The sequence below is a fragment of the Salvelinus namaycush genome, chromosome 5 (genome assembly GCF_016432855.1).
Source record: "Salvelinus namaycush isolate Seneca chromosome 5, SaNama_1.0, whole genome shotgun sequence".
NCBI lineage: Eukaryota > Metazoa > Chordata > Actinopteri > Salmoniformes > Salmonidae > Salvelinus > Salvelinus namaycush.
In genome coordinates this window covers 2,718,935-2,741,595 of record NC_052311.1, presented here as the reverse complement: position 1 = coordinate 2,741,595, position 22,661 = coordinate 2,718,935, and the positions used below count along the sequence as shown (strand labels likewise).

Below are 22,661 nucleotides of genomic sequence, written 5' to 3'. Positions count from 1 at the left end.
GGTTCTTACAACAGCACCTTAAAATGAGGTTCTTACAACAGCACCTCACCACCAGGTTCCTACAACAGCACCTCACCACCAGCTTCATATAACAGCACCTTACCACCAGGTTCCTACAACAGCACCTCACCACCAGGTTCCTACAACAGCACCTCACCACCAGGTTCTTACAACAGCACCTTAAAATGAGGTTCTTACAACAGCACCTCACCACCAGGTTTTTACAACAGCAACTTACCACCAGGTTCTTACAACAGCACCTTACCACCAGGTTCCTACAACAGCAACTTACTACCAGGTCCTAACAACAGCACCTTACCACCAGGTTCTTACAACAGCACCTTACCACCAGCTTCATATAACAGCACCTCACCACCAGGTTCTTACAACAGCACCTTACCACCAGGTTCATATAACAGCACCTCACCACCAGGTTCTTACAACAGCACCTTACCACCAGCTTCATATAACAGCACCTCACCACCAGGTTCTTACAACAGCACTTTAGCATCAGGTTCTTACAACAGCACCTCACCACCAAGTTCTTACAACAGCACCTCACCACCAGGTTCTTACAACAGCACCTTACCACCAGGTTCTTACAACAGCACTTTAGCATCAGGTTCTTACAACAGCACCTCACCACCAAGTTCTTACAACAGCACCTCACCACCAGGTTCTTACAACAGCACCTTAAAATTAGGTTCTTACAACAGCACCTCACCATCATGTTCTTACAACAGCACCTTAAAATGAGGTTCTTACAACAGCACCTTACCACCAGGTTCTTACAACAGCACCTCACCACCAGGTTCTTACAACAGCACCTCACCACCAGGTTCTTACAACAGCACCTCACCGCCAGGTTCTTACAACAGCACCTTACCACCAGCTTCATATAACAGCACCTCACCACCAGGTTCTTACAACAGCACCTTACCACCAGCTTCATATAACAGCACCTTACCATCAGGTTCTTACAACAGCACCTCACCATCATGTTCTTACAACAGCACCTTAAAATGAGGTTCTTACAACAGCAACTCCCCACCAGGTTCTTACAACAGCACCTTACCACCAGGTTCTTACAACAGCACTTTAGCATCAGGTTCTTACAACAGCACCTCACCACCAAGTTCTTACAACAGCACCTCACCACCAGGTTCTTACAACAGCACCTTAAAATTAGGTTCTTACAACAGCACCTCACCATCATGTTCTTACAACAGCACCTTAAAATGAGGTTCTTACAACAGCACCTTACCACCAGGTTCTTACAACAGCACCTCACCACCAGGTTCTTACAACAGCACCTCACTACCAGGTTCTTACAACAGCACCTTAAAATTAGGTTCTTACAACAGCACCTCACCACCAGGTTCTTACAACAGCACCTTAAAATGAGGTTCTTACAACAGCACCTCACCACCAGGTTCTTACAACAGCACCTTACCACCAGGTTCTTACAACAGCACCTCACCACCAGGTTCTTACAACAGCACCTCACCATCAGGTTCTTACAACAGCACCTTAAAATGAGGTTCTTACAACAGCACCTCACCACCAGGTTCTTACAACAGCACCTTAGCATCAGGTTCTTACAACAGCACCTTACCACCAGGTTCTTACAACAGCACCTTAAAATGAGGTTCTTACAACAGCACCTCACCACCAGGTTCTTACAACAGCACCTCACCATCAGGTTCTTACAACAGCACCTTACCACCAGGTTCTTACAACAGCACCTCACCACCAGGTTCTTACAACAGCACCTCACCACCAGGTTCTTACAACAGCACCTTAAAATGAGGTTCTTACAACAGCACCTCACCACCAGGTTCTTACAACAGCACCTTACCATCAGCTTCTTACAACAGCACCGTACCACCAGGTTCTTACAACAGCACCTCACCACCAGGTTCTTACAACAGAACCTTAAAATGAGGTTCCTACAACAGCACCTCACCACCAGGTTCTTACAACAGCACCTTACCACCAGGTTCTTACAACAGCACTTTAGCATCAGGTTCTTACAACAGCACCTCACCACCAAGTTCTTACAACAGCACCTCACCACCAGGTTCTTACAACAGCACCTTAAAATGAGGTTCTTACAACAGCACCTTAAAATGAGGTTCTTACAACAGCACCTTACCACCAGGTTCTTACAACAGCACCTCACCACCAGGTTCTTACAACAGCACCTTAAAATTAGGTTCTTACAACGGCACCTCACCACCAGGTTCTTACAACAGCACCTTAAAATGAGGTTCTTACAACAGCACCTCACCACCAGGTTCTTACAACAGCACCTCACCACCAGGTTCTTACAACAGCACCTCACCACCAGGTTCTTACAACAGCACCTCACCATCAGGTTCTTACAACAGCACCTTAAAATGAGGTTCTTACAACAGCACCTCACCACCAGGTTCTTACAACAGCACCTTAGCATCAGGTTCTTACAACAGCACCTTACCACCAGGTTCTTACAACAGCACCTTAAAATGAGGTTCTTACAACAGCACCTCACCACCAGGTTCTTACAACAGCACCTCACCATCAGGTTCTTACAACAGCACCTTACCACCAGGTTCTTACAACAGCACCTCACCACCAGGTTCTTACAACAGCACCTCACCACCAGGTTCTTACAACAGCACCTTAAAATGAGGTTCTTACAACAGCACCTCACCACCAGGTTCTTACAACAGCACCTTACCACCAGCTTCTTACAACAGCACCGTACCACCAGGTTCTTACAACAGCACCTCACCACCAGGTTCTTACAACAGAACCTTAAAATGAGGTTCCTACAACAGCACCTCACCACCAGGTTCTTACAACAGCACCTTACCACCAGGTTCTTACAACAGCACCTCACCATCAGGTTCTTACAACAGCACCTCACCACCAGGTTCTTCCAACAGCACCTTACCACCAGGTTCTTCCAACAGCACCTCACCACCAGGTTCTTCCAACAGCACCTCACCACCAGGTTCTTACAACAGCACCTCACCACCAGGTTCCTACAACAGCACCTTAAAATTAGGTTCTTACAACAGCACCTCACCATCAGGGATCACATGCTCAGCACTGTACTGGCAGTGGCTTTTGTTAAAAGCATCTGGGAAGTGGCATATTTTACATTCATTCAACTTTAACCACTCTTTAAAAATATCAGACATGGAATCCTCAACATCTTGCGAGAGTTCCTCAAGCATTGATACTTTCCTTGTTTTGGCCTGTTTTCGTTGATTCACAGTGGTGTGTGTTTGTCTGGCTGGCACGAGGGACTACATTTACAGGGACTCTTTTGTATCTCCATATTCATCTCTAGTAGTGATGCCTGGGGTCAGCGGTTACTGTTTATCCATACAAAGTGAGTCATTGTGGTGTTATTGGACTCAAGACACTGTTGCTCTCACTGCCTTTGGGGCTTTTGTAGTTCAACGTCTAAATGTTTGCCACTGTGATTCAACATCGATGAAAGATTCTCTAACAAAAAATGTCTCAGTGTATTAAATGGGTCTCATACCATGTAATGGCTATATAATTACAATGGCAACCATGATACAATAACTCACCAAATAGAATTTTCCACAGCGATCTCTCTTGTTCTTAATGTTCCGCCGCCGCAGATCCTACATCAGAGGAGAAACCTGACAATGTGTTTATTCACTAAAACCAATGACACCAGCGTTAAAGCACATCAGTTGTAACCCAGGTTATTGGATTCTGTTGGAATGTGAAAACAGACATCTGATTGGCTGAGGTGGGTGTAGCACTAGGGCCACAGTACGAGGTCTACGAGGCTTTACCTGAACCTGATTCATTTCCTGCTAACTGCCTACCGTCAATGTGATATCACCTATGACACATTCAAATGGGGTTTAAGAGGTGTTTACTTTAGCTTTAGAGAGCTTTAGTTGAGTTCAAATTGAGATTATCAACCGCTATGTATGTATTATATAGGAAAATGTCTTCAGAACAAGACAAACAGGTCAGAACTAGAAAGTCGTTCTATTGGCCAATGTGCAATCACTGGAGAATAAACTGGATGAGCTCCGTTCGAAAATATCCTTCCAACGGGACATTAAAAATTGTAATATGTTATGTTTCACCGAGTCGTGGCTGAACGACGACACGGATAATATACAGTTGGCATGGTGTTCCGAGCATCGGCAGGACAGAACTGCTACGTCCGGTAAGACGAGGGATGGTGTTGTGTGTCTATTTGTCAATAACAGCTGGTGTGTAATGTCTAATACTAAGGAAGTTTTGAGGTATTGCATGCCTGAGGTAGAGTACCTCATGATAAGCTGTAGACCACACTATCTACCAAGAGAGTTCTCATCTATATTTTTGGTAGCTGTCTATTTACCACCACAAATCGATGCTGACACTAAAACCGCACTCAACGAGCTGTATAAGGCCATAAGGAAACAAGAAAATGTTCATCCAGAAGCAGCGCTCCTAGTGGCTGGGGACTTTAATGCAGGCCAATTTAAATCCGTTTAATCTCATTTCTACCAGCATGTCACATGTGCAACCAGAGGAAAAAAACACTAGACCACCTTTACTCCACACACAGAGATGCATACAAAGCTCTCCCCCGCCCTCCATTTTGACAATCTGACCATTATTTTATCCTCCTGATTCCTGCTTACAAACAAAAACGAAATCAAGAAGTACCAGTGACTCGCTCAATATGGAAGAGGTCAGATGATGCTACGCTACAGGACTGTTTTGCTAGCTGAGACTGTAATATATCACCTCAGTCACCAGCTTCATCAATAAGTGCCACGACGACGTTGTACCCACAGTGACCGTACGTACATATCCCAACCAGAAGCCATGGATTACAGGGAACATCTGCACCGAACTAAAAACTAGAGCTGCCGCTTTCAAGGAGCGGGACACTAATCCGGACGCTTATAAGAAATCCCGCTATGCCCTTAGACGAACCGTCAAACAGGCAATAGTATAAGACTAAGATTGAATCCAACTACACCGGCTCTGACGTTCGTCGGATGTGTCAGGGCTTGCAAGCTATTACGGACTACAAAGGGAGACCCAGGCGCAAGCTGCCCAGTGACGCGAGCCTACCAGACGGGCTAAATGCCTTTTATGCTCGCTTCGAGGCAAGCAACACTGAAGCATGCAATGAGAGTACCAGCTGTTCGGACGACTGTGTGATCACGCTCTCCGCAGCCGATGTGAGTAAGACCTTTAAACAGGTCAACATTCACAAGGCCGCAGGGCCAGACGGATTACCAGGACGTGTACTCTGAGCATGCGTGGACCAACTGGCAAGTGTCTTCACTGACATTTTTAACCTCTCCCTGACCGAGTCTGTAATACCTACATGTTCCAAGTAGACCACCATAGTCCCTGTGTCCAAGAAAGCAAAGGTAACCTGCCTAAATGTCTACCGCCCCGTAGCACTCACGTCAGTAGCCATGAAGTGTTTTGAAAGGCTGGTCATGGTTAACATCAGCACTATCATCCCGGAAACCTTAGACCCACTCCAATTCGCATACCTCCCCAACAGATCCACAGATGACACAATCTCAATCGCACTCCACACTGGCCTTTCCCACCTGGACAAAAGGAACACCTATGTGAGAATGATGTTCATTGACTACAGCTCAGCGTTCAACACCACAGGGCCAACAAAGCTCATTACCACAGGTAGACTCCAATCAAGTTGTAGAAACATCTCAAGGATGATCAATAGAAACAGGATGCACCTGAGCTCAATTTCGAGTCTCATTACAAAGGGTCTGAATACTTATGTAAATAAGTGATTTATGTTTTTTATTTGTAATACATTTGATAAAATTTCTAAAAAAACAGTTTTCACTATGTCAATATGGGGTGTTGTGTGTAGATTGCTGAGATGTTTTATGCATTTAATCCATTTTAGAATAAGTCTGTAACGTAACAAAATGTGGAAAAAGTCAAGGGATCTGAATACTTTCCGAAGGTCCAAAAGTCTCCTTAACAGCTTCTACCCCCAAGCGATAACACTGCTGAACAATGAATCAAAAGGCCACATGGACTATCTACCTTGACAATTACCTAGTCTAACCTTGTACCCCACGCACATTGACTCGGTACGGTACCCCCTGTATATAGCCTCCACATTGACTCGGTACGGTACCCCCTGTATATAGCCTCCACATTGACTCGCTACGGTACCCCCTGTATATAGCCTCCACATTGACTCGGTACGGTACCCCCTGTATATAGCCTCCACATTGACTCGCTACGGTACCCCCTGTATATAGCCTCCACATTGACTTGCTACAGTACCCCCTGTATATAGCCTCCACATTGACTCGCTACGGTACCCCCTGTATATAGCCTCCACATTGACTCGGTACGGTACCCCCTGTATATAGCCTCCACATTGACTCTGTACCGGTACCCCCCTGTATATAGCCTCCACATTGACTCTGTACCGGTACCCCCCGTATATAGCCTCCACATTGACTAGGTACGGTACCCCCTGTATATAGCCTCCACATTGACTCGGTACGGTACCTCCTGTATATAGCCTCCACATTGACTCTGTACCGGTACCCCCTGTATATAGCCTCCACATTGACTCGGTACGGTACCCCCTGTATATAGCCTCCACATTGACTCGGTACGGTACCCCCTGTATATAGCCTCCACATTGACTCGGTACGGTACCCCCTGTATATAGCCTCCACATTGACTCGGTACGGTACCCCCTGTATATAGCCTCCACATTGACTCGCTACGGTACCCCGCTGTATATAGCCTCCACATTGACTCGCTACGGTACCCCCCTGTATATAGCCTCCACATTGACTCGGTACGGTACCCCCTGTATATAGCCTCCACATTGACTCGCTACGGTACCCCCTGTATATGGCCTCCACATTGAATCGCTACGGTACCCCCTGTATATAGCCTCCACATTGACTCGCTACGGTACCCCCTGTATATAGCCTCCACATTGACTCGCTACGGTACCCCCTGTATATAGCCTCCACATTGACTCTGTACCGGTACCCCCCTGTATATAGCCTCCACATTGACTCGCTACGGTACTCCCCTGTATATAGCCTCCACATTGACTCTGTACCGGTACCCCCCTGTATATAGCCTCCACATTGACTCGCTACGGTACTCCCCTGTATATAGCCTCCACATTGACTCGGTACGGTACCCCCTGTATATAGCCTTGTTATTGATATTTTACTATGTTACTTGTTATAAAAAATTTCACTTCAGTTTATTGAGTCAATATTTTCTTAACTGCATTGTTGGTTAAGGCACTATTCTTCATTTATACACTGAACAAAAATGTTAATGCAACATTTAACGCAAGATTTTACTGAGTTACACTTCATATAAAGAAAAGCATTGAATTGAAATAAATTCATTAAGACCCTAATCTATGGATCAGAAAACCAGTCAGTACCTGGTGTGACTACCATTTGCCTCATGCAGTGCGACACATGTCCTTCGCATAGAGTTGATCAGGCTGTTGATTGTGGCCTGTTGAATGTTGTCCCCACTCCTCTTCAATGGTTGTTCAAAGTTGCTGGGTATTGGCGGGAACTGGTACACACTGTCGTACACATAAATGCAGAGCATCCCAAACATGCTCAATGGGTGTCATGTCTAGTGGGTATGCAGGCCATGGAAGAACTGGGACATTTTCATCTTAAAGGAATTGTGTACAGATATTGTGACATGGGGCTGTGCATTATCATGCTGAAACATGAGGTGATGGTAGTGGATGAATGGCACGACAATGGGCCTCAGGATCTCGTCACGGTATCTCTGTCCATTCAAATTGTCCATTGCTTATGCCTGCCCATACCATACCAGCCCCACTGCCATTATGGGGTACTCTGTTCACAATGTTGAGATAGGCAAACTACGCCATACATGCGTCTTCCATCTGCCCGGTACAGTTGAATCCGGTATTCATCCGTGAACAGCACACTTCTCCAGTGTTCAAGTGACCATCGAAGGTGAACATTTGCCCACTGAAGTTGGTTACAACGCCAAACTGCAGTCTGGTCAAGACGATGAGGTGAGTACGATGAGCACGCAGATGAGCGTCCCTGAGATGCCTGACAGTTTGTGCAAAAAATATTAGGTTGTGTAAACCCACAGTTTCATCATCTCTCCAGTTGGCTGGTCTCAAACGCAGGTGAAGAAGCCGGATGTGGAGGTCCTGGGCGGGCGTGGTTACACGTGGTGTGTAACGTAGTGAGGCTGGTTGCACGTACTGCCATGTTCTCTAAAACAAGTTGGATGCGATCCCTCAAAAATTGTATACATCTGTGGCATTGTGTTGTGTGACAAAACTGCACATTTTAAGAGTGGCCTTTTATTGTCCCCCAGCACAAGGTGCACCTGTGTAATGATCATGCTGTTTAATCAGCTTTTTGATATGCCACACCTGCCAGGTGGATGGATTATCTTGGTGAAGGAGAAATGCTCACTAACACGGATGTAAACAAATATGTGCACCAAAAATTGAGAGAAATACACTTTTTGTGCGAATATGGAACATTTCTGGGATCTTTTATTTCAGCTCATGGGACCAACACTTTACATGTTACGTTGATATTTTTGTTAAGTTTAGTACATAAATTACACTGAACAATAAGAACAACAAGATGTGGTTATATTGTATTCATGTAAAACTCATCTGAAATACCATATATGTTCAATTAGTATACTCAAAGTATATGTAGTATAATACATTGCAGAACAACACAATATAACCAGGAAGGATAACATATTAAAGTGTAAAACTGCAGTGCTTACAAATAGTGGATTTATGTCCTGTATCAGATCACCATGACGACTTGTTTTTAACTACGAACCACAACTTTGTAATTAACTTAATCACATCAATATCTCAATATGTGTCATTCATACATAAATTATACTGTTATTTGGTATACATAATAAATGTACTTGTTTTTGCAAGTAAAAAAAAAGTATTCTCAATTTATTTTTGGAGTCAACATTAAAATAGAAAAATAAGTGTGAAGTGCGTCATACTAAATACGTTACAGAGATGATATCGGACAATTAGTAAATGACCATAATAAGAAGGATTAATATAATGAACTGTATTAATGTAAAACTCATCTGAATACACATAGTACAGGCTAACACTAGAGCGTTCGATAGAATGAGAAAACAAATACAAGCTGTGAATAGGAACACCATAATGTGTGTTTAAGTAGTGTGTGTTGTTTGAGTAGTAGGTAGCCTAGTGGTCAGAGCGTTTGGCCAGTCACCGAAAGGTTGCTGGTTTGAATCCCTGACCTGACAAGGTAAAACTCTGTCATTCTACCCCTGAACGAGGCAGTTAACCCACTGTTCCCCTGAACGAGGCAGTTTAACCCACTGTTCCCCTGAACGAGGCAGTTAACCCACTGTTCCCCTGAGCGAGGCAGTTTAACCCACTGTTCCCCTGAACGAGGCAGTTAACCCACTGTTCCCCTGAACGAGGCAGTTTAACCCACTGTTCCCCTGAACGAGGCAGTTAACCCACTGTTCCCCTGAACGAGGCAGTTTAACCCACTGTCCCCCTGAACGAGGCAGTTAACCCACTGTTCCCCTGAACAAGGCAGTTAACCCACTGTTCCCCTGAACGAGGCAGTTAACCCACTGTTCCCCTGAACGAGGCAGTTTAACCCACTGTTCCCCTGAACGAGGCAGTTAACCCACTGTTCCCCTGAACGAGGCAGTTAACCCACTGTTCCCCTGAACGAGGCAGTTTAACCCACTGTTCCCCTGAACGAGGCAGTTTAACCCACTGTTCCCCTGAACGAGACAGTTTAACCCACTGTTCCCCTGAACGAGGCAGTTAACCCACTGTTCCCCTGAACGAGGCAGTTAACCCACTGTTCCCCTGAACGAGGCAGTTTAACCCACTGTTCCCCTGAACGAGGCAGTTTAACCCACTGTTCCCCTGAACGAGGCAGTTAACCCACTGTTCCCCTGAACGAGGCAGTTAACCCACTGTTCCCCTGAACGAGGCAGTTAACCCACTGTTCCCCTGAACGAGGCAGTTTAACCCACTGTTCCCCTGAACGAGGCAGTTAACCCACTGTTCCCCTGAACGAGGCAGTTAACCCACTGTTCCCCTGAACGAGGAAGTTTAACCCACTGTTCCCCTGAACAAGGCAGTTAACTCACTGTTACCCTGAACAAGGCAGTTAACCCACTGTTCCCCGGTAGGCCGTCATTGTAAATAGGAATTTGTTCTTAACTGTCTTGCCTAGTTAATAAATAAAGGTTAAATAAAATAGTGTGTATAGGACAGTTCTTCATAATATGTCGTCCTACAAGTGCTATATTCATTCAATATACTTCATTGTTTACTTCTACCGCTATTTCCTCTTTAAAATGTATATGGTCTCAAATCAATACAAAATTATACTCCAGTTCTCATCAATTCATCTTCCATCTCCTCACTTTTAACAAGAGTCCCGATGGTTCTTAGCCAATAACAACAAAAATAAAATAAATAACACATTTTATATTGTAGCAATGTGAGGACATCCAACGACAAATAAAAAAAACAACGACTAGAGAAAGAAATCACACGGACTTGTTTGATCAGTGTGACTATCGAGACTACTGCAGTCTCCCTGGTGTGAGGCAGTCAACTGAGAGGGCTCCTGGGTGACGCAGCAGTCTAAGGCACTGCATCTCAGTAGTAGAGGCGTCGCTGCAGTCCCTGGTTCAATTCCAGGCTGTATCACAACTGGCTGTGATTGGGAGTCGCATAGGGCGGCGCGCGAATTGGCCCAGCGTCGTCCGGGTTTGGCCGTGGTAGCCCGTCATTGTAAATAAAGAATTTCTTCTTAACTGACTTTCCTGGTTAAATTCCAAACACCCTGTGGAACTGTCTGTCTGCTCCCTCCTACAATGACAACAGTATACTACAATCTGCAAAAACACTACATTAATTACTATAGTATATACTACAGTTGTTTTACTACAGTATTCATACATGAGTTAACTGTAAACACTACAGTATACTACAGCAAATACCACAGTATTCACTGTAGTGTTTTTGCGGACTTACTACAGTAAAGTGAATACTACAGTATTTATACCATAGTATAATATATTTTTTCATGTGGGGAGTGGTGGTCATTAAGGGTGTGCAGGGATGGACATTATGCTAGTCCAGTAGCCTGAGGCTAGTATTTTCAGACCGGGCTAGTAAAACAACCCTTAAATTCCATCCCTGGGTGCGTGTCAGAGAGAGAGAGAGGGGGAGGGAGAAAGGGAGAGGGAGAGAGAGAGAGAAAGGGAGAGAGAGAGGGGGAAAGAAAGGGGGAGAGAGAGGGAGAAAGGGGGAGAGGGAGAGAGGTAGAGAGGGGGAGAGAGAGAGGGGAGAAAGGGGGAGAGAGCGAGAGAGAGGGAGAGAGGGGAGAGAGGGAGAGGGGGGAGAGAGAGGGAGAGGGGGAGAGAGAGAGAGAGAGAGCGAGGGGGAGAGAGGGGAGAGAGGGGGAGAGAGGGGAGAGAGGGGGAGAGAGAGAGGGAGCGAGGGGGAGAGAGGGAGCGAGGGGAGAGAGAGGGAGAGAGAGAGAGGCTGTCCTTAGATAACGATTGAGCAAACATTTGGATCAGAACAATGATTCTTAGTGATGGTGGAGCAGTTAGTCAGATGGGTAAATCCATTCATCCACTAACACTTCTGTCCCCTGGAAAGATAACAGTGTAGTTCAGCTACTTTAACTTCAGTAATTCATAAACGCTAAAGTTCGTCGAAGATAGCAGAACGAAAACAGTTGACTTGTGGTAGTCTTATTGGGACCAACCGTCAGCCTATTCACACAAACAGTATATGAGTGGCAATATCTGTACTATAAGATGACTGTGCAGCGGTAGTTTGGGTCGGTGGACACGCTGGAGCCGTCTGCCTTGATTACAGTGGTCTTGGAGGAGTTCTGCTGCGAACTCCTCAAGTCCTTCCTGTGGCAGAGACGCTCGCGGTAGTTCTGAGCGAAGATGAGCAGCATCAGAGGGTTAATGCAGCTGTGGGAGTAACTCAGACAGATCGTGATGTTGTAGACATACACAAAGGTGTTGGTCGGCCTGTTGTTGCTCAAGTTAATCACCTGGATCACGTGATACGGGCTCCAGCACACCAGGAAGAGCGCAATGACCATCACCACGGTCTTGGTGGCGCGCTTCGCCCAGACAGACTGTTTACGCTTGACTCGGCGGATGGATCTGAAGACGTGGTAGAGGGTGAGGGAGTAGAAGGTGGAGATGATGATGAGAGGGAAGATGAAGCCCAGGATGGACTGGTAGAGAGTGTACCAGTACATGTCCTCAGGACCGTCCAGGAACATCATGCATATCTCCAAGTCGCTCTTCCTCACCACCATGGCGTAGATCATGACGGGCACGGTCATCAGGAAGCTGCCGACCCACACCAGGATGTTGATGATGATGGTCCACTGGATGGTCCGCTTCTCTGAGGAGGGGTGGACGATGGCAATGTATCTAGAAACAAAGAGACACATCAGTTAGGGACCAGGGGTTAGAGGTCAGGGGTTAGGTTATGGACCTAGATTGTGCCCCAATTGCACCCCGTTCCCTATATAGTGCACTAATTTTGACCAGAGCCCATTGCTTACACAGTGCGCTACTTTGACCCAAAAGTAATGCATTACAGTGCCTTGCAAAAGTATTCATCCCCCTTGGCGTTTTTCCTATTTTGTTGCATTACAACCTGTAATTTAAATGGATTTTTATTTGGATTTCATGGAATGGACATACACAAAATAGTCCAAATTGGTAGTGAAATGTAAAAAATAACTTGTTTCAAAAAATTATAAAAAAGAAAAAACAGAAAAGTGGTGCGTGTATATGTATTCACCCTCTTTGCTGTGAAACCCCTAAATAAGATCTGGTGCAACCAATTACCTTCAGAAGTCACATAATTAGTTAAATAAAGTCCACCTGTGTACAATCTAAGTGTCATATGATCTGTCACATGATCTCAGTATATATACACCTGTTCTGAAAGGCCCCAGAGTCTGCAACACCACTAAGCAAAGGGGCATCACCAAGCAAGCGGCACCATGAAGCCCAAGGAGCTCTAAAAACAGGTCAGGGACAAAGTTGTGGAGATGTACAGATCAGGGTTGGGTTATAAAAAATATCTGAAACTTTGAACATCCCACGGATCACCATTAAATCCATTATTAAAAAAAATGGAAAGAATATGGCAACATAACAAACCTGCCAAGAGAGGGCCGCCCACCAAAACTCACGGACCAGACAAGGAGGGCATTAATCAGAGAGGCAACAAAGAAACCAAAGATAAACCTGAAGGAGCTGCAAAGCTCCACAGCGGAGATTGGAGTATCTGTCCATAGGACCACTTTAAGCCGTACACACCACAGAGCTGGGCTTTACGGAGAGTGGCCAGAAGGAAAAGCCATTGATTAAAGAAAAGAATAAGCAAACACGTTTGGTGTTAACCAAAAGGCATGTGAGAGACTCCCCAAGCATATGGAAGAAGGTACTCTGGTCAGATGAGACTAAAATTGAGCTTTTTGGCCATCAAGGAATATGCTCTGTCTGGCGCAAACCCAACACCTCTCATCACCCCGAGAACACCATGTTTTTTATCGGCAGGGACTTTGAAACTGGTCAGAATTGGACTGATGGATGGCGCTAAATACAGGGAAATTCTTGAAGGAAACGTGCATACTGTTAAAGTTACATTTGAGTGGTTTAAGGGGAAACATTTACATCCATACAAAACATAAATTTCTGAGCACCTCCCAGACGTATGGTTTGAACTAATAGTTACTGTAGACAGTAGGACAAGTAAAGGACAATAGGGAGGTTGGTTGGGGAGGACGGGTGGGTGTACACTATGACCATCTAGCATGTTCGAGACACGTCAGGGACAACTGTAGCATTTTTAGTTTGGTACTTTTCCCCCCCAATTTCATGACATCCAATTGGTAGATACAGTCTTGTCCCATCGCTGCAACTCCTGTACGGACTCAGGAGAGGCGGAGCTCGAGAACCATGCGTCATCCGAAACACGACCCCACCTAGCCACACTGCTTCTTGACACACTGCCCGCTTAACCCGGAAGCCAGCCGCACTAATGTGTACAGCTTTCGCCCGAAGTCAGCGTTCATGGACCCGGCCCGCCACAAGGAATCGCAAGAGTGTGATGGAACAAGGACATCACAACCAGCCAAACCCTCCCCTAACCCGGACGACACTGGGACAATTGTGCACCACCTCATGGGTCTCCCGGTCACGGCCGGCTGCGTCACAGCCCGGGATTGAACCTGGATCGGTAGTGACGCCTATAGCACTGCGATTCAGTGCCTTAGACCGCTGCGCCACTCGGGAGGCCACCCTTCCCCTTATTCTAACCTTAACCCATTTCACCTAACCTGCTAAGGTTAGGAAAACAGATTATTGTTGTAAAGGGAAACAGATTATAGAAAACAGATTATTGTATTCAGGGATGTGAGTGTGTTGTGAAGAGATACAGTAGATGTACTTGAGTTCATGTGTATGTGCGTGTGTGTGTGTGTGTGTGTGTGTGTGTGTGTGTGTGTGTGTGTGTGTGTGTGTGTGTGTGTGTGTGCGTGTGCGCGTGCGTGCGTGCACGCGTGCGTGTGTGCGCGCGTGTGTTTATGCACAATGTGATACTGAGTGAGATTTAATTTGGTATTTGCCATAGTGTTCATTGAAACCCAGTGTGATAATGTGATGTTCCAATCTTAACACGATGTGTCTGCGATGTCTGAACGTGTACCAACAGAACAGAGATGTTGAATCAGTCAAAACAAGTCCGAGTACTGCCGCTCCATGAATGTGAACGTCCAGAGTAGAGGGGATGGAGACAGAAACCGTGTTCCCCAAAATAGCACAAATATCTCTACACGGGTCATTCAGGAGACTCCACTGTGAGGATTATTTAGTTTTTTCTTCAGTAACAACCATCACTTTTTACCCAGTCCAGTCTAGTCCAGACAGAGGCATGTGTATGTCATGTGTATGTCATGTGTATGTCATGTGAATACACAGACAGAAAAAACACCATAACTAAATAATATTTGTCTACCGGTATTTGTCATCCCATTATTTCTATTTCTACTTTGCACATTCTTCCACTGCAAATCTACCATTCCAGTGCTTTACTTGCTATATTGTATTTACTTCGCCACCATGGCCTTTTTTTTGCCTTTACCTCCCTTATCTCACCTCACTTGCTCACATTGTATATAGACTTATTTTTCTACTATATTATTGACTGTATGTTTATTTTACTCCATGTGTAACTCTGTGTTGTTTGTATGTGTCGAACTGCTTTGCTTTATTCTTGGCCAGGTCGCAATTGTAAATGAGAACTTGTTCTCAACTTGCCTACCTGGTTAAATAAAGGTGAAATAAAAAAAAAATAAAAAAAAATCCCAAGAAAAGCAAACAGTAATTAGTTAACTTGGAATAAAACGTTTTGTGTTTGAATATATAATATATTAATATAGCCTATTCATACAGTATTTCCCCTGGGAGCAGTCAGAACTCTAATCATGATGTTACATTAAATAAATCTAATAATGTGATGAGGGAATCAGTTGGCTTCATCCTAAAAGCTTCTTATTATTTATTATCTTATTCTATATATAGTGCATTTTTCAACAGAGTCCTATACTGCCCTATCAAGAAAAAAGAGGTAGTAACTGCTCATTTGGTCAAAAATAATTTTTGCTACATTAATATACATACTTAATCATGTGGACAAGTATCCTGCCTTTATTGTATTGTGTTTTGGAGAAAATGGGGGTCATGTTAGCAGTACCTACATAAAGTTACTGTGTATCCAAGGTAAATAATAATAAAAAATCTCAGTTCCACACTATGAGCAGATACTGCCTTTATTTGTTGCTTGGTAGGGCAGTATGGGCCCTGGTCAGAAGTAGTGCACTACCCCCTATGGGCCCTGGTCAGAAGTAGTGCACTACCCCCTATGGGCCCTGGTCAGAAGTAGTGCACTACCCCCTATGGGCCCTGGTCAGAAGTAGTGCACTACCCCCTATGGGCCCTGGTCAGAAGTAGTGCACTAGCCCCTATGGGCCCTGGTCAGAAGTAGTGCACTACCCCCTATGGGCCCTGGTCAGAAGTAGTGCACTACCCCCTATGGGCCCTGGTCAGAAGTAGTGCACTACCCCCTATGGGCCCTGGTCAGAAGTAGTGCACTACCCCCTATGGGCCCTGGTCAGAAGTAGTGCACTACCCCCTATGGGCCCTGGTCAGAAGTAGTGCACTAGCCCCTATGGGCCCTGGTCAGAAGTAGTGCACTAGCCCCTATGGGCCCTGGTCAGAAGTAGTGCACTACCCCCTATGGGCCCTGGTCAGAAGTAGTGCACTACCCCCTATGGGCCCTGGTCAGAAGTAGTGCACTAGCCCCTATGGGCCCTGGTCAGAAGTAGTGCACTACCCCCTATGGGCCCTGGTCAGAAGTAGTGCACTACCCCCTATGGGCCCTGGTCAGAAGTAGTGCACTACCCCCTATGGGCCCTGGTCAGAAGTAGTGCACTAGCCCCTATGGGCCCTGGTCAGAAGTAGTGCACTACCCCCTATGGGCCCTGGTCAGAAGTAGTGCACTACCCCCTATGGGCCCTGGTCAGAAGTAGTGCACTACCCCCTATGGGCCCTGGTCAGAAGTAGTGCACTACCCCTATGGGCCCTGGTCAGAAGTAGTGCACTACCCCCTATGGGCCCTGGTCAGAAGTAGTGCACTACCCCCTATGGGCCCTGGTCAGAAGTAGTGCACTACCCCCTATGGGCCCTGGTCAGAAGTAGTGCACTACCCCCGGTGGGCCCTGGTCAGAAGTAGTGCACGGTGGGCCCTGGTCAGAAGTAGTGTACGGTGGGCCCTGGTCAGAAGTAGTACACGGTGGGCCCTGGTCAGAAGTAGTGTACGGTGGGCCCTGGTCAGAAGTAGTGCACGGTGGGCCCTGGTCAGAAGTAGTGCACGGTGGGCCCTGGTCAGAAGTAGTGCACTACCCCCTATGGGCCCTGGTCAGAAGTAGTGCACTACCCCCTATGGGCCCTGGTCAGAAGTAGTGCACTACCCCCTATGGGCCCTGGTCAGAAGTAGTGCACTACCCCCTATGGGCCCTGGTCAGAAGTAGTGCACTACCCCCTATGGGCCCTGGTCAGAAGTAGTGCACTACCCCCTATGGGCCCTGGTCAGAAGTAGTGCATTAGCCCCTATGGGCCCTGGTCAGAAGTAGTGCACTACCCCCTATGGGCCCTGGTCAGAAGTAGTGCACTACCCCCTATGGGCCCTGGTCAGAAGTAGTGCACTACCCCCTATGGGCCCTGGTCAGAAGTAGTGCACTATTAAGGGAATAGGGTGCCATTTGGGATGCCCACCATGGCACTGGCATATGCCCAAGGTCATGGGTTGAATTCCTTCAAGGATCACATACTAAATGAATGAATGCACTCACTGTACTATAGGTGGCTTTTGGATGAAAACATTTGCAAAGTGGCATACCGTATACTATTATAATATAATAACATTTTAGGATTAATTGAGCTGGGAGCTGAAAAAAGTCACATATAAGCTGTCATGAATACGTAAATATAGTTAGACTGATGACTGGCGTACTGCTTGATGTACAACACGAAGTCAACCACGGTTACGTCCCGAATAGCACCCTAAGGTTGTGCACTACATTTGAAAAAAAAAGGGTACATTTGGCGTGCATTGAATCCTAAAATAAACGATCAGAGATACAGATTGTTGAAAACAGTTTTTTACTGCTGATGTTAAATCAAATTAAAGTTAAGTCTACAGCCATCTGCTGTACTATGCTGCTGGACTTAACCAGCGTGTGTCATATGTCTATGAACGAAGGAACATAACCCTACAGCCATTCTCTGATATCAGAGAATTAAAGAGGAAGAATTTGCTCTGCACTAGTTATATCTTTCATGATACTGAATACATCCAAGGCAGGTCAAGGGATGGAGGGATGACCATAGCGATATTACTGTAGAGATGTCTACATATGGACCATAGAGATAATACTGTAGAGATGTCTACATATGACCATAGAGATAATACTGTAGAGATGTCTACATATGACCATAGAGATAATACTGTAGAGATGTCTACATATGACCATAGAGATAATACTGTAGAGATGTCTACATATGGACCATAGAGATATTACTGTAGAGATGTCTACATGACCATAGAGATATTACTGTAGAGATGTCTTCATGACCATAGAGATTTTACTGTAGAGATGTCTTCATATGTACCATAGAGATATTACTGTAGAGATGTCTACAGGACCTTAGAGATATTACTGTAGAGATGTCTTCATATGTACCATAGAGATATTACTGTAGAGATGTCTACAGGACCATAGAGATATTACTGTAGAGATGTCTTCATATGTACCATAGAGATAATACTGTAGAGATGTCTACAGGACCTTAGAGATATTACTGTAGAGATGTCTACATGACCATAGAGATATTACTGTAGAGATGTCTACAGGACCTTAGAGATATTACTGTAGAGATGTCTTCATATGTACCATAGAGATATTACTGTAGAGATGTCTTCATATGTACCATAGAGATATTACTGTAGAGATGTCTTCATGACTATAGAGATATTACTGTAGAGATGTCTTCATGACCATAGAGATATTACTGTAGAGATGTCTTCATATGGACCATAGAGATATTACTGTAGAGATGTCTACATATGGACCATAGAGATATTACTGTAGAGATGTCTACATATGGACCATAGAGATATTACTGTAGAGATGTCTACATGACCATAGAGATATTACTGTAGAGATGTCTACATGACCATAGAGATATTACTGTAGAGATGTCGTCAGTGAAGAGCACTTTTTGCCAGTCCTGTCTTGTCCAGCGACGGTGGGTTTTTGCCTATAGACCATGTTGTTGCCGGTGATGTCTGGTGAGGACCTGCCTTACAACAGGCCTACAAGCACACAGTCCAGCCTCTCTCAGCCTATTGCGGACAGTCTGAGCGCTGATGGAGGGATTGTGCGTTCCTGGTGTAAATCGGGCAGTTGTTGTTGCCATCCTGTACCTGTCCCGCAGTTGTGATGTTCGGATGTACCGATCTGTTGCCGGTGTTGCTACACGTGGTCTTCCACTGCGAGGACAATCAGCTGTCCGTCTTGTCTCCCTGTAGCGCTGTCTTGGGTGTCTCACAGTACGGACATTGCAATTTATTGCCCTGGCCACATCTGCAGTCCTCATGCCTCCTTGCAGCATGCCTAAGGCACGTTCACGCAGATGAGCAGGGACCCTGGGCATCTTTCTTTTGGTGTTTCTCAGAGTCAGTAGAAAGGCCTCTTTAGTGTCCTAAGTTTTCATAACTGGGACCTTAATTGCCTTCCGTCTGTAAACTGTTAGTGTCTTAACGACCGTTCCAAAGGTGCATGTTCATGAATTGTTTATGGTTCATTGAACAAGCATGGGAAACAGTGTTTAAACCCTTTACAAAAAAGATCTGTGAAGTTTTTTGGATTTTTACGAATTATCTTTGAAAGACAGGGTCCTGAAAAAGGGACATTTCTTTTTTTGCTGAATTTAGAATAATAGTGAAATAACACATGGAATCATGTAGTAACCAAATACGTTTTAAACAAATCAAAATATATTTTAGATTTTAGATTCTTCAATGTAACCACCCTTTGCCTCGATGACAGCTTTGCACACTCTTGGCATTCTCTCAACCAGCTTCATGAGGAATGCTTTTCCAACAGACTTGAAGGAGTAATCAGACATGCTGAGCACTTGTTGGCTGCTTTTCCTTCACTCTGCTGTCCAACTCATGACAAACCCTCTCAATTGTGTTGAGGTTGTGTGATTGTGGATTGCCAGGTCATCTGACACAGAACTCCATCAACTCTCCTTCTTGGTCAAATAGCCCTTACACAGCCTGGAGGTGTGTTGGGTCATTGTCCTGTTGAAAATCAAATGATAGTCCCACTAAGCCCAAACCAGATGGGATGGTGTATCGCTGCACAATGCTGTGGTAGCCATGCTGGTAAAGTGCACCTTGAATTCTATATAAATCACGGACAGTGTCAGCAGCAAAGCATACCAACACCATCAGTGGTTTCTTTGCATCAATTCGATCATAAAGGCCTGATTCATGCAGTCTCCTCTGAACATGTTGAGATGTGTCTGTTACTTGAACTCTGTGAAGCATTTATTTGGACTGCAATCTGAGGTGCAGTTAAAACTCTAATGAACTTATCCTCTGTAGCAGAGGTAACTCTGGGTCTTCTTTTCCTGTGGCGGTCCTCATGAGAGCTAGTTTCATCATAACATAATGCTTGATGGTTTTTGCGACTGCACTTGAAGAAACATTCAAGGTTCTTGAAATGTTCCACATTGACTGACCTTCAAGTCTTAAAGTAATGGTGGACTGTCGTTTCTCTTTGATTAGATTTTAGCTGTTATTGACATAATATGGACTTGGTCTTTTACCAAATAGGGCTATCTTCTGTATAGCACCCCAACCTGATTGGCTCAAACGCAAGGAAAGAAATTCAACAAATTAACTTTAAACAAGGCACACCTGTGAAATGAAATGCATTCCAGGTGACTACCTCATGAAGCTGGTTGAGAAAATCAAAAAAATGCAATTTATTTTGATTTGTTTAACACTTTTTTGGTTACTACACCGAAAACACTCCACCAGGCTGTGTAAGGGCTATTTGACCAAGGAGAGTGATGGAGTGCTGCATCAGATGTCCTGGCCTCCACAATCACCCGGCCTCAACCCAATTGAGATGGTTTGGGAAAAGCAACAAACAAGTGCTCAGCATATGTGGGAACTCCTTCAAGTCGGTTGGAAAAGCATTCCTTGTGAAGCTGGTTAAGACAATTTCAAGAGTGTGCAAAGCTGCCATCAAGGCAAAGGGTGGTTACTTTTTACAACTTTGAACACAATTAAAGGCATTTTATTTAACTATATGAAAAGTGCCCTGGTCCTCCTTTCTTTTTGCAAAGGGTGGCTACTTTGAAGAATCTCAAATTTAAAATATATTTTGATTTGTCAAACACTTTTTTGGTTACTACATGATTCCATATGTGTTATTTTATAGTTTTGACGTCTTCACTATTATTCTACAATGTAGAAAATAGTAAAAAATAGAGAAAAACTCTGGAATGAGTAGGTGTGTCCACACTTTTGACTGGTACTGTAGATTTGAAAATGATTATGTTTTAGTCAAAATGTATATCTGTTTGCACTTCTTGCGGTCAATCTGCAATCTACAAATTCATTTGTAATAATGCTCCGGTCCCGACCATCCGCTCACTAGATCTCTGCTCTTGACCATTGGCCAGGGTCATATAATAAACGGCTGCATAACAGTAATGTGTTCTTCTTAATAACGTATAGGTTCTAACTTACGTTATAATCATATCCTACACCACGTTATATCTACCTGAATACATAAATGTAATAGAGGAGGGAGACCTAATTGATGCTATATTCGACACCTCTCTTTGTCATGATCAAACTGACACCTATTGAATTTGGAGAGATGGAGACTTACCTGTCAATACATAGCACCGTTACAATCCCCACGGTAGTGAACTGGTTGCTAACATCCACCACCACGACAGCTTTGCACATGAAGTCCCCGAACACCCACTGTCTGTCTCGGACCAGCTGGTGAATGTTGAAGGGCATCACCAGCAAGAAGAGCATATCTGCGATGGCCAAGTTCAGCACGTAGATGTCCGAGACAATCTTTTTCTTGCATGTCGCCACTGCGTATATCACCAAACCGTTGGCGATCACTCCTATTGTACACAGGATGCCGTATATGGACGGGAATATGTGCATAAAAGTCGCCAGGTCGATGAAGCTGGGTGAGGACTGAGTCTTGTTCACACATGACGAGTTGTTGGCGAAGTTACTTACTTCTTTGTAATTACAAAATATGTCCGAGCTATTCATAATCATCTTTAGATCTTCCGATATTTGCCGCCCTTGGTCGTAATTGATAACGCGCGGATCAGTATTAGGCTATAGATAAGCACTAACACTGTCAAGCCGACAAGGCATACTGTACTAGCTTCTATCCAAATTTCTAGCGGCACAATTTGGGCACCTATTCTGGATAAACTGCAGCGCGCCTATCCTTTGGTTGATTCACTTTTTTATCTTGTAATGGACTACAGCTCAAGTAAAGTGTTTCGATGAGATTCTGCTGAAGGATCGATCATTCTCACCAAACTTGGGAATGATGCCTCTTGGAGAACACATTATTCACTCAGGACTGGACCTCCCCGTTCGTCTCCACTGCGCTCTCTCCCTACCCAATAGCGCACCTCACTTTCACTGACTCAGTGAACGATAAGACAATCCGATTGTAGTCTCCTCCATTCAAAAGATCCCTCGACGGTTCATTTAACACGTCATTAAAACATCAATCAAGTTTAGAGAAAACTGATTGGTTCAAATATACAGTCAATGATTCAATGAAGAATCGTTAAACAATTATACATTATTTTAGTCAACAGATCCTTTAGTATGTTTTAAAGGAATCAAATCCAGT

General features: G+C 44.8%; 1 protein-coding gene across 1 annotated transcript; it reads right to left on the bottom strand.

The window, feature by feature from the left end:
* Positions 1-11,891: 11,891 nt before the first annotated feature.
* LOC120048901 (melanin-concentrating hormone receptor 2-like) lies at positions 11,892-22,060 on the bottom strand. The gene is made up of 2 exons (XM_038995217.1): positions 21,654-22,060; positions 11,892-12,537 (listed from the first exon to the last, which is right to left on the bottom strand). Exons 1-2 carry the CDS (start codon positions 22,058-22,060, stop codon positions 11,892-11,894), a joined length of 1,053 nt encoding a protein of 350 aa, XP_038851145.1.
* Between the last annotated feature and the right edge of the window lie 601 nt (positions 22,061-22,661).

Excerpts from the sequence above, each read along its gene's own strand:
- LOC120048901 (XM_038995217.1), bottom strand. The coding sequence starts at position 22,060 with ATGAATAGCTCGGACATATTTTGTAATTACAAAGAAGTAAGTAACTTC. Across the intron at positions 12,538-21,653 it reads ACGGTGCTATGTATTGACAG|ATACATTGCCATCGTCCACC; the intron begins GTAAGTCTCCAT and ends CTTTGTTTCTAG.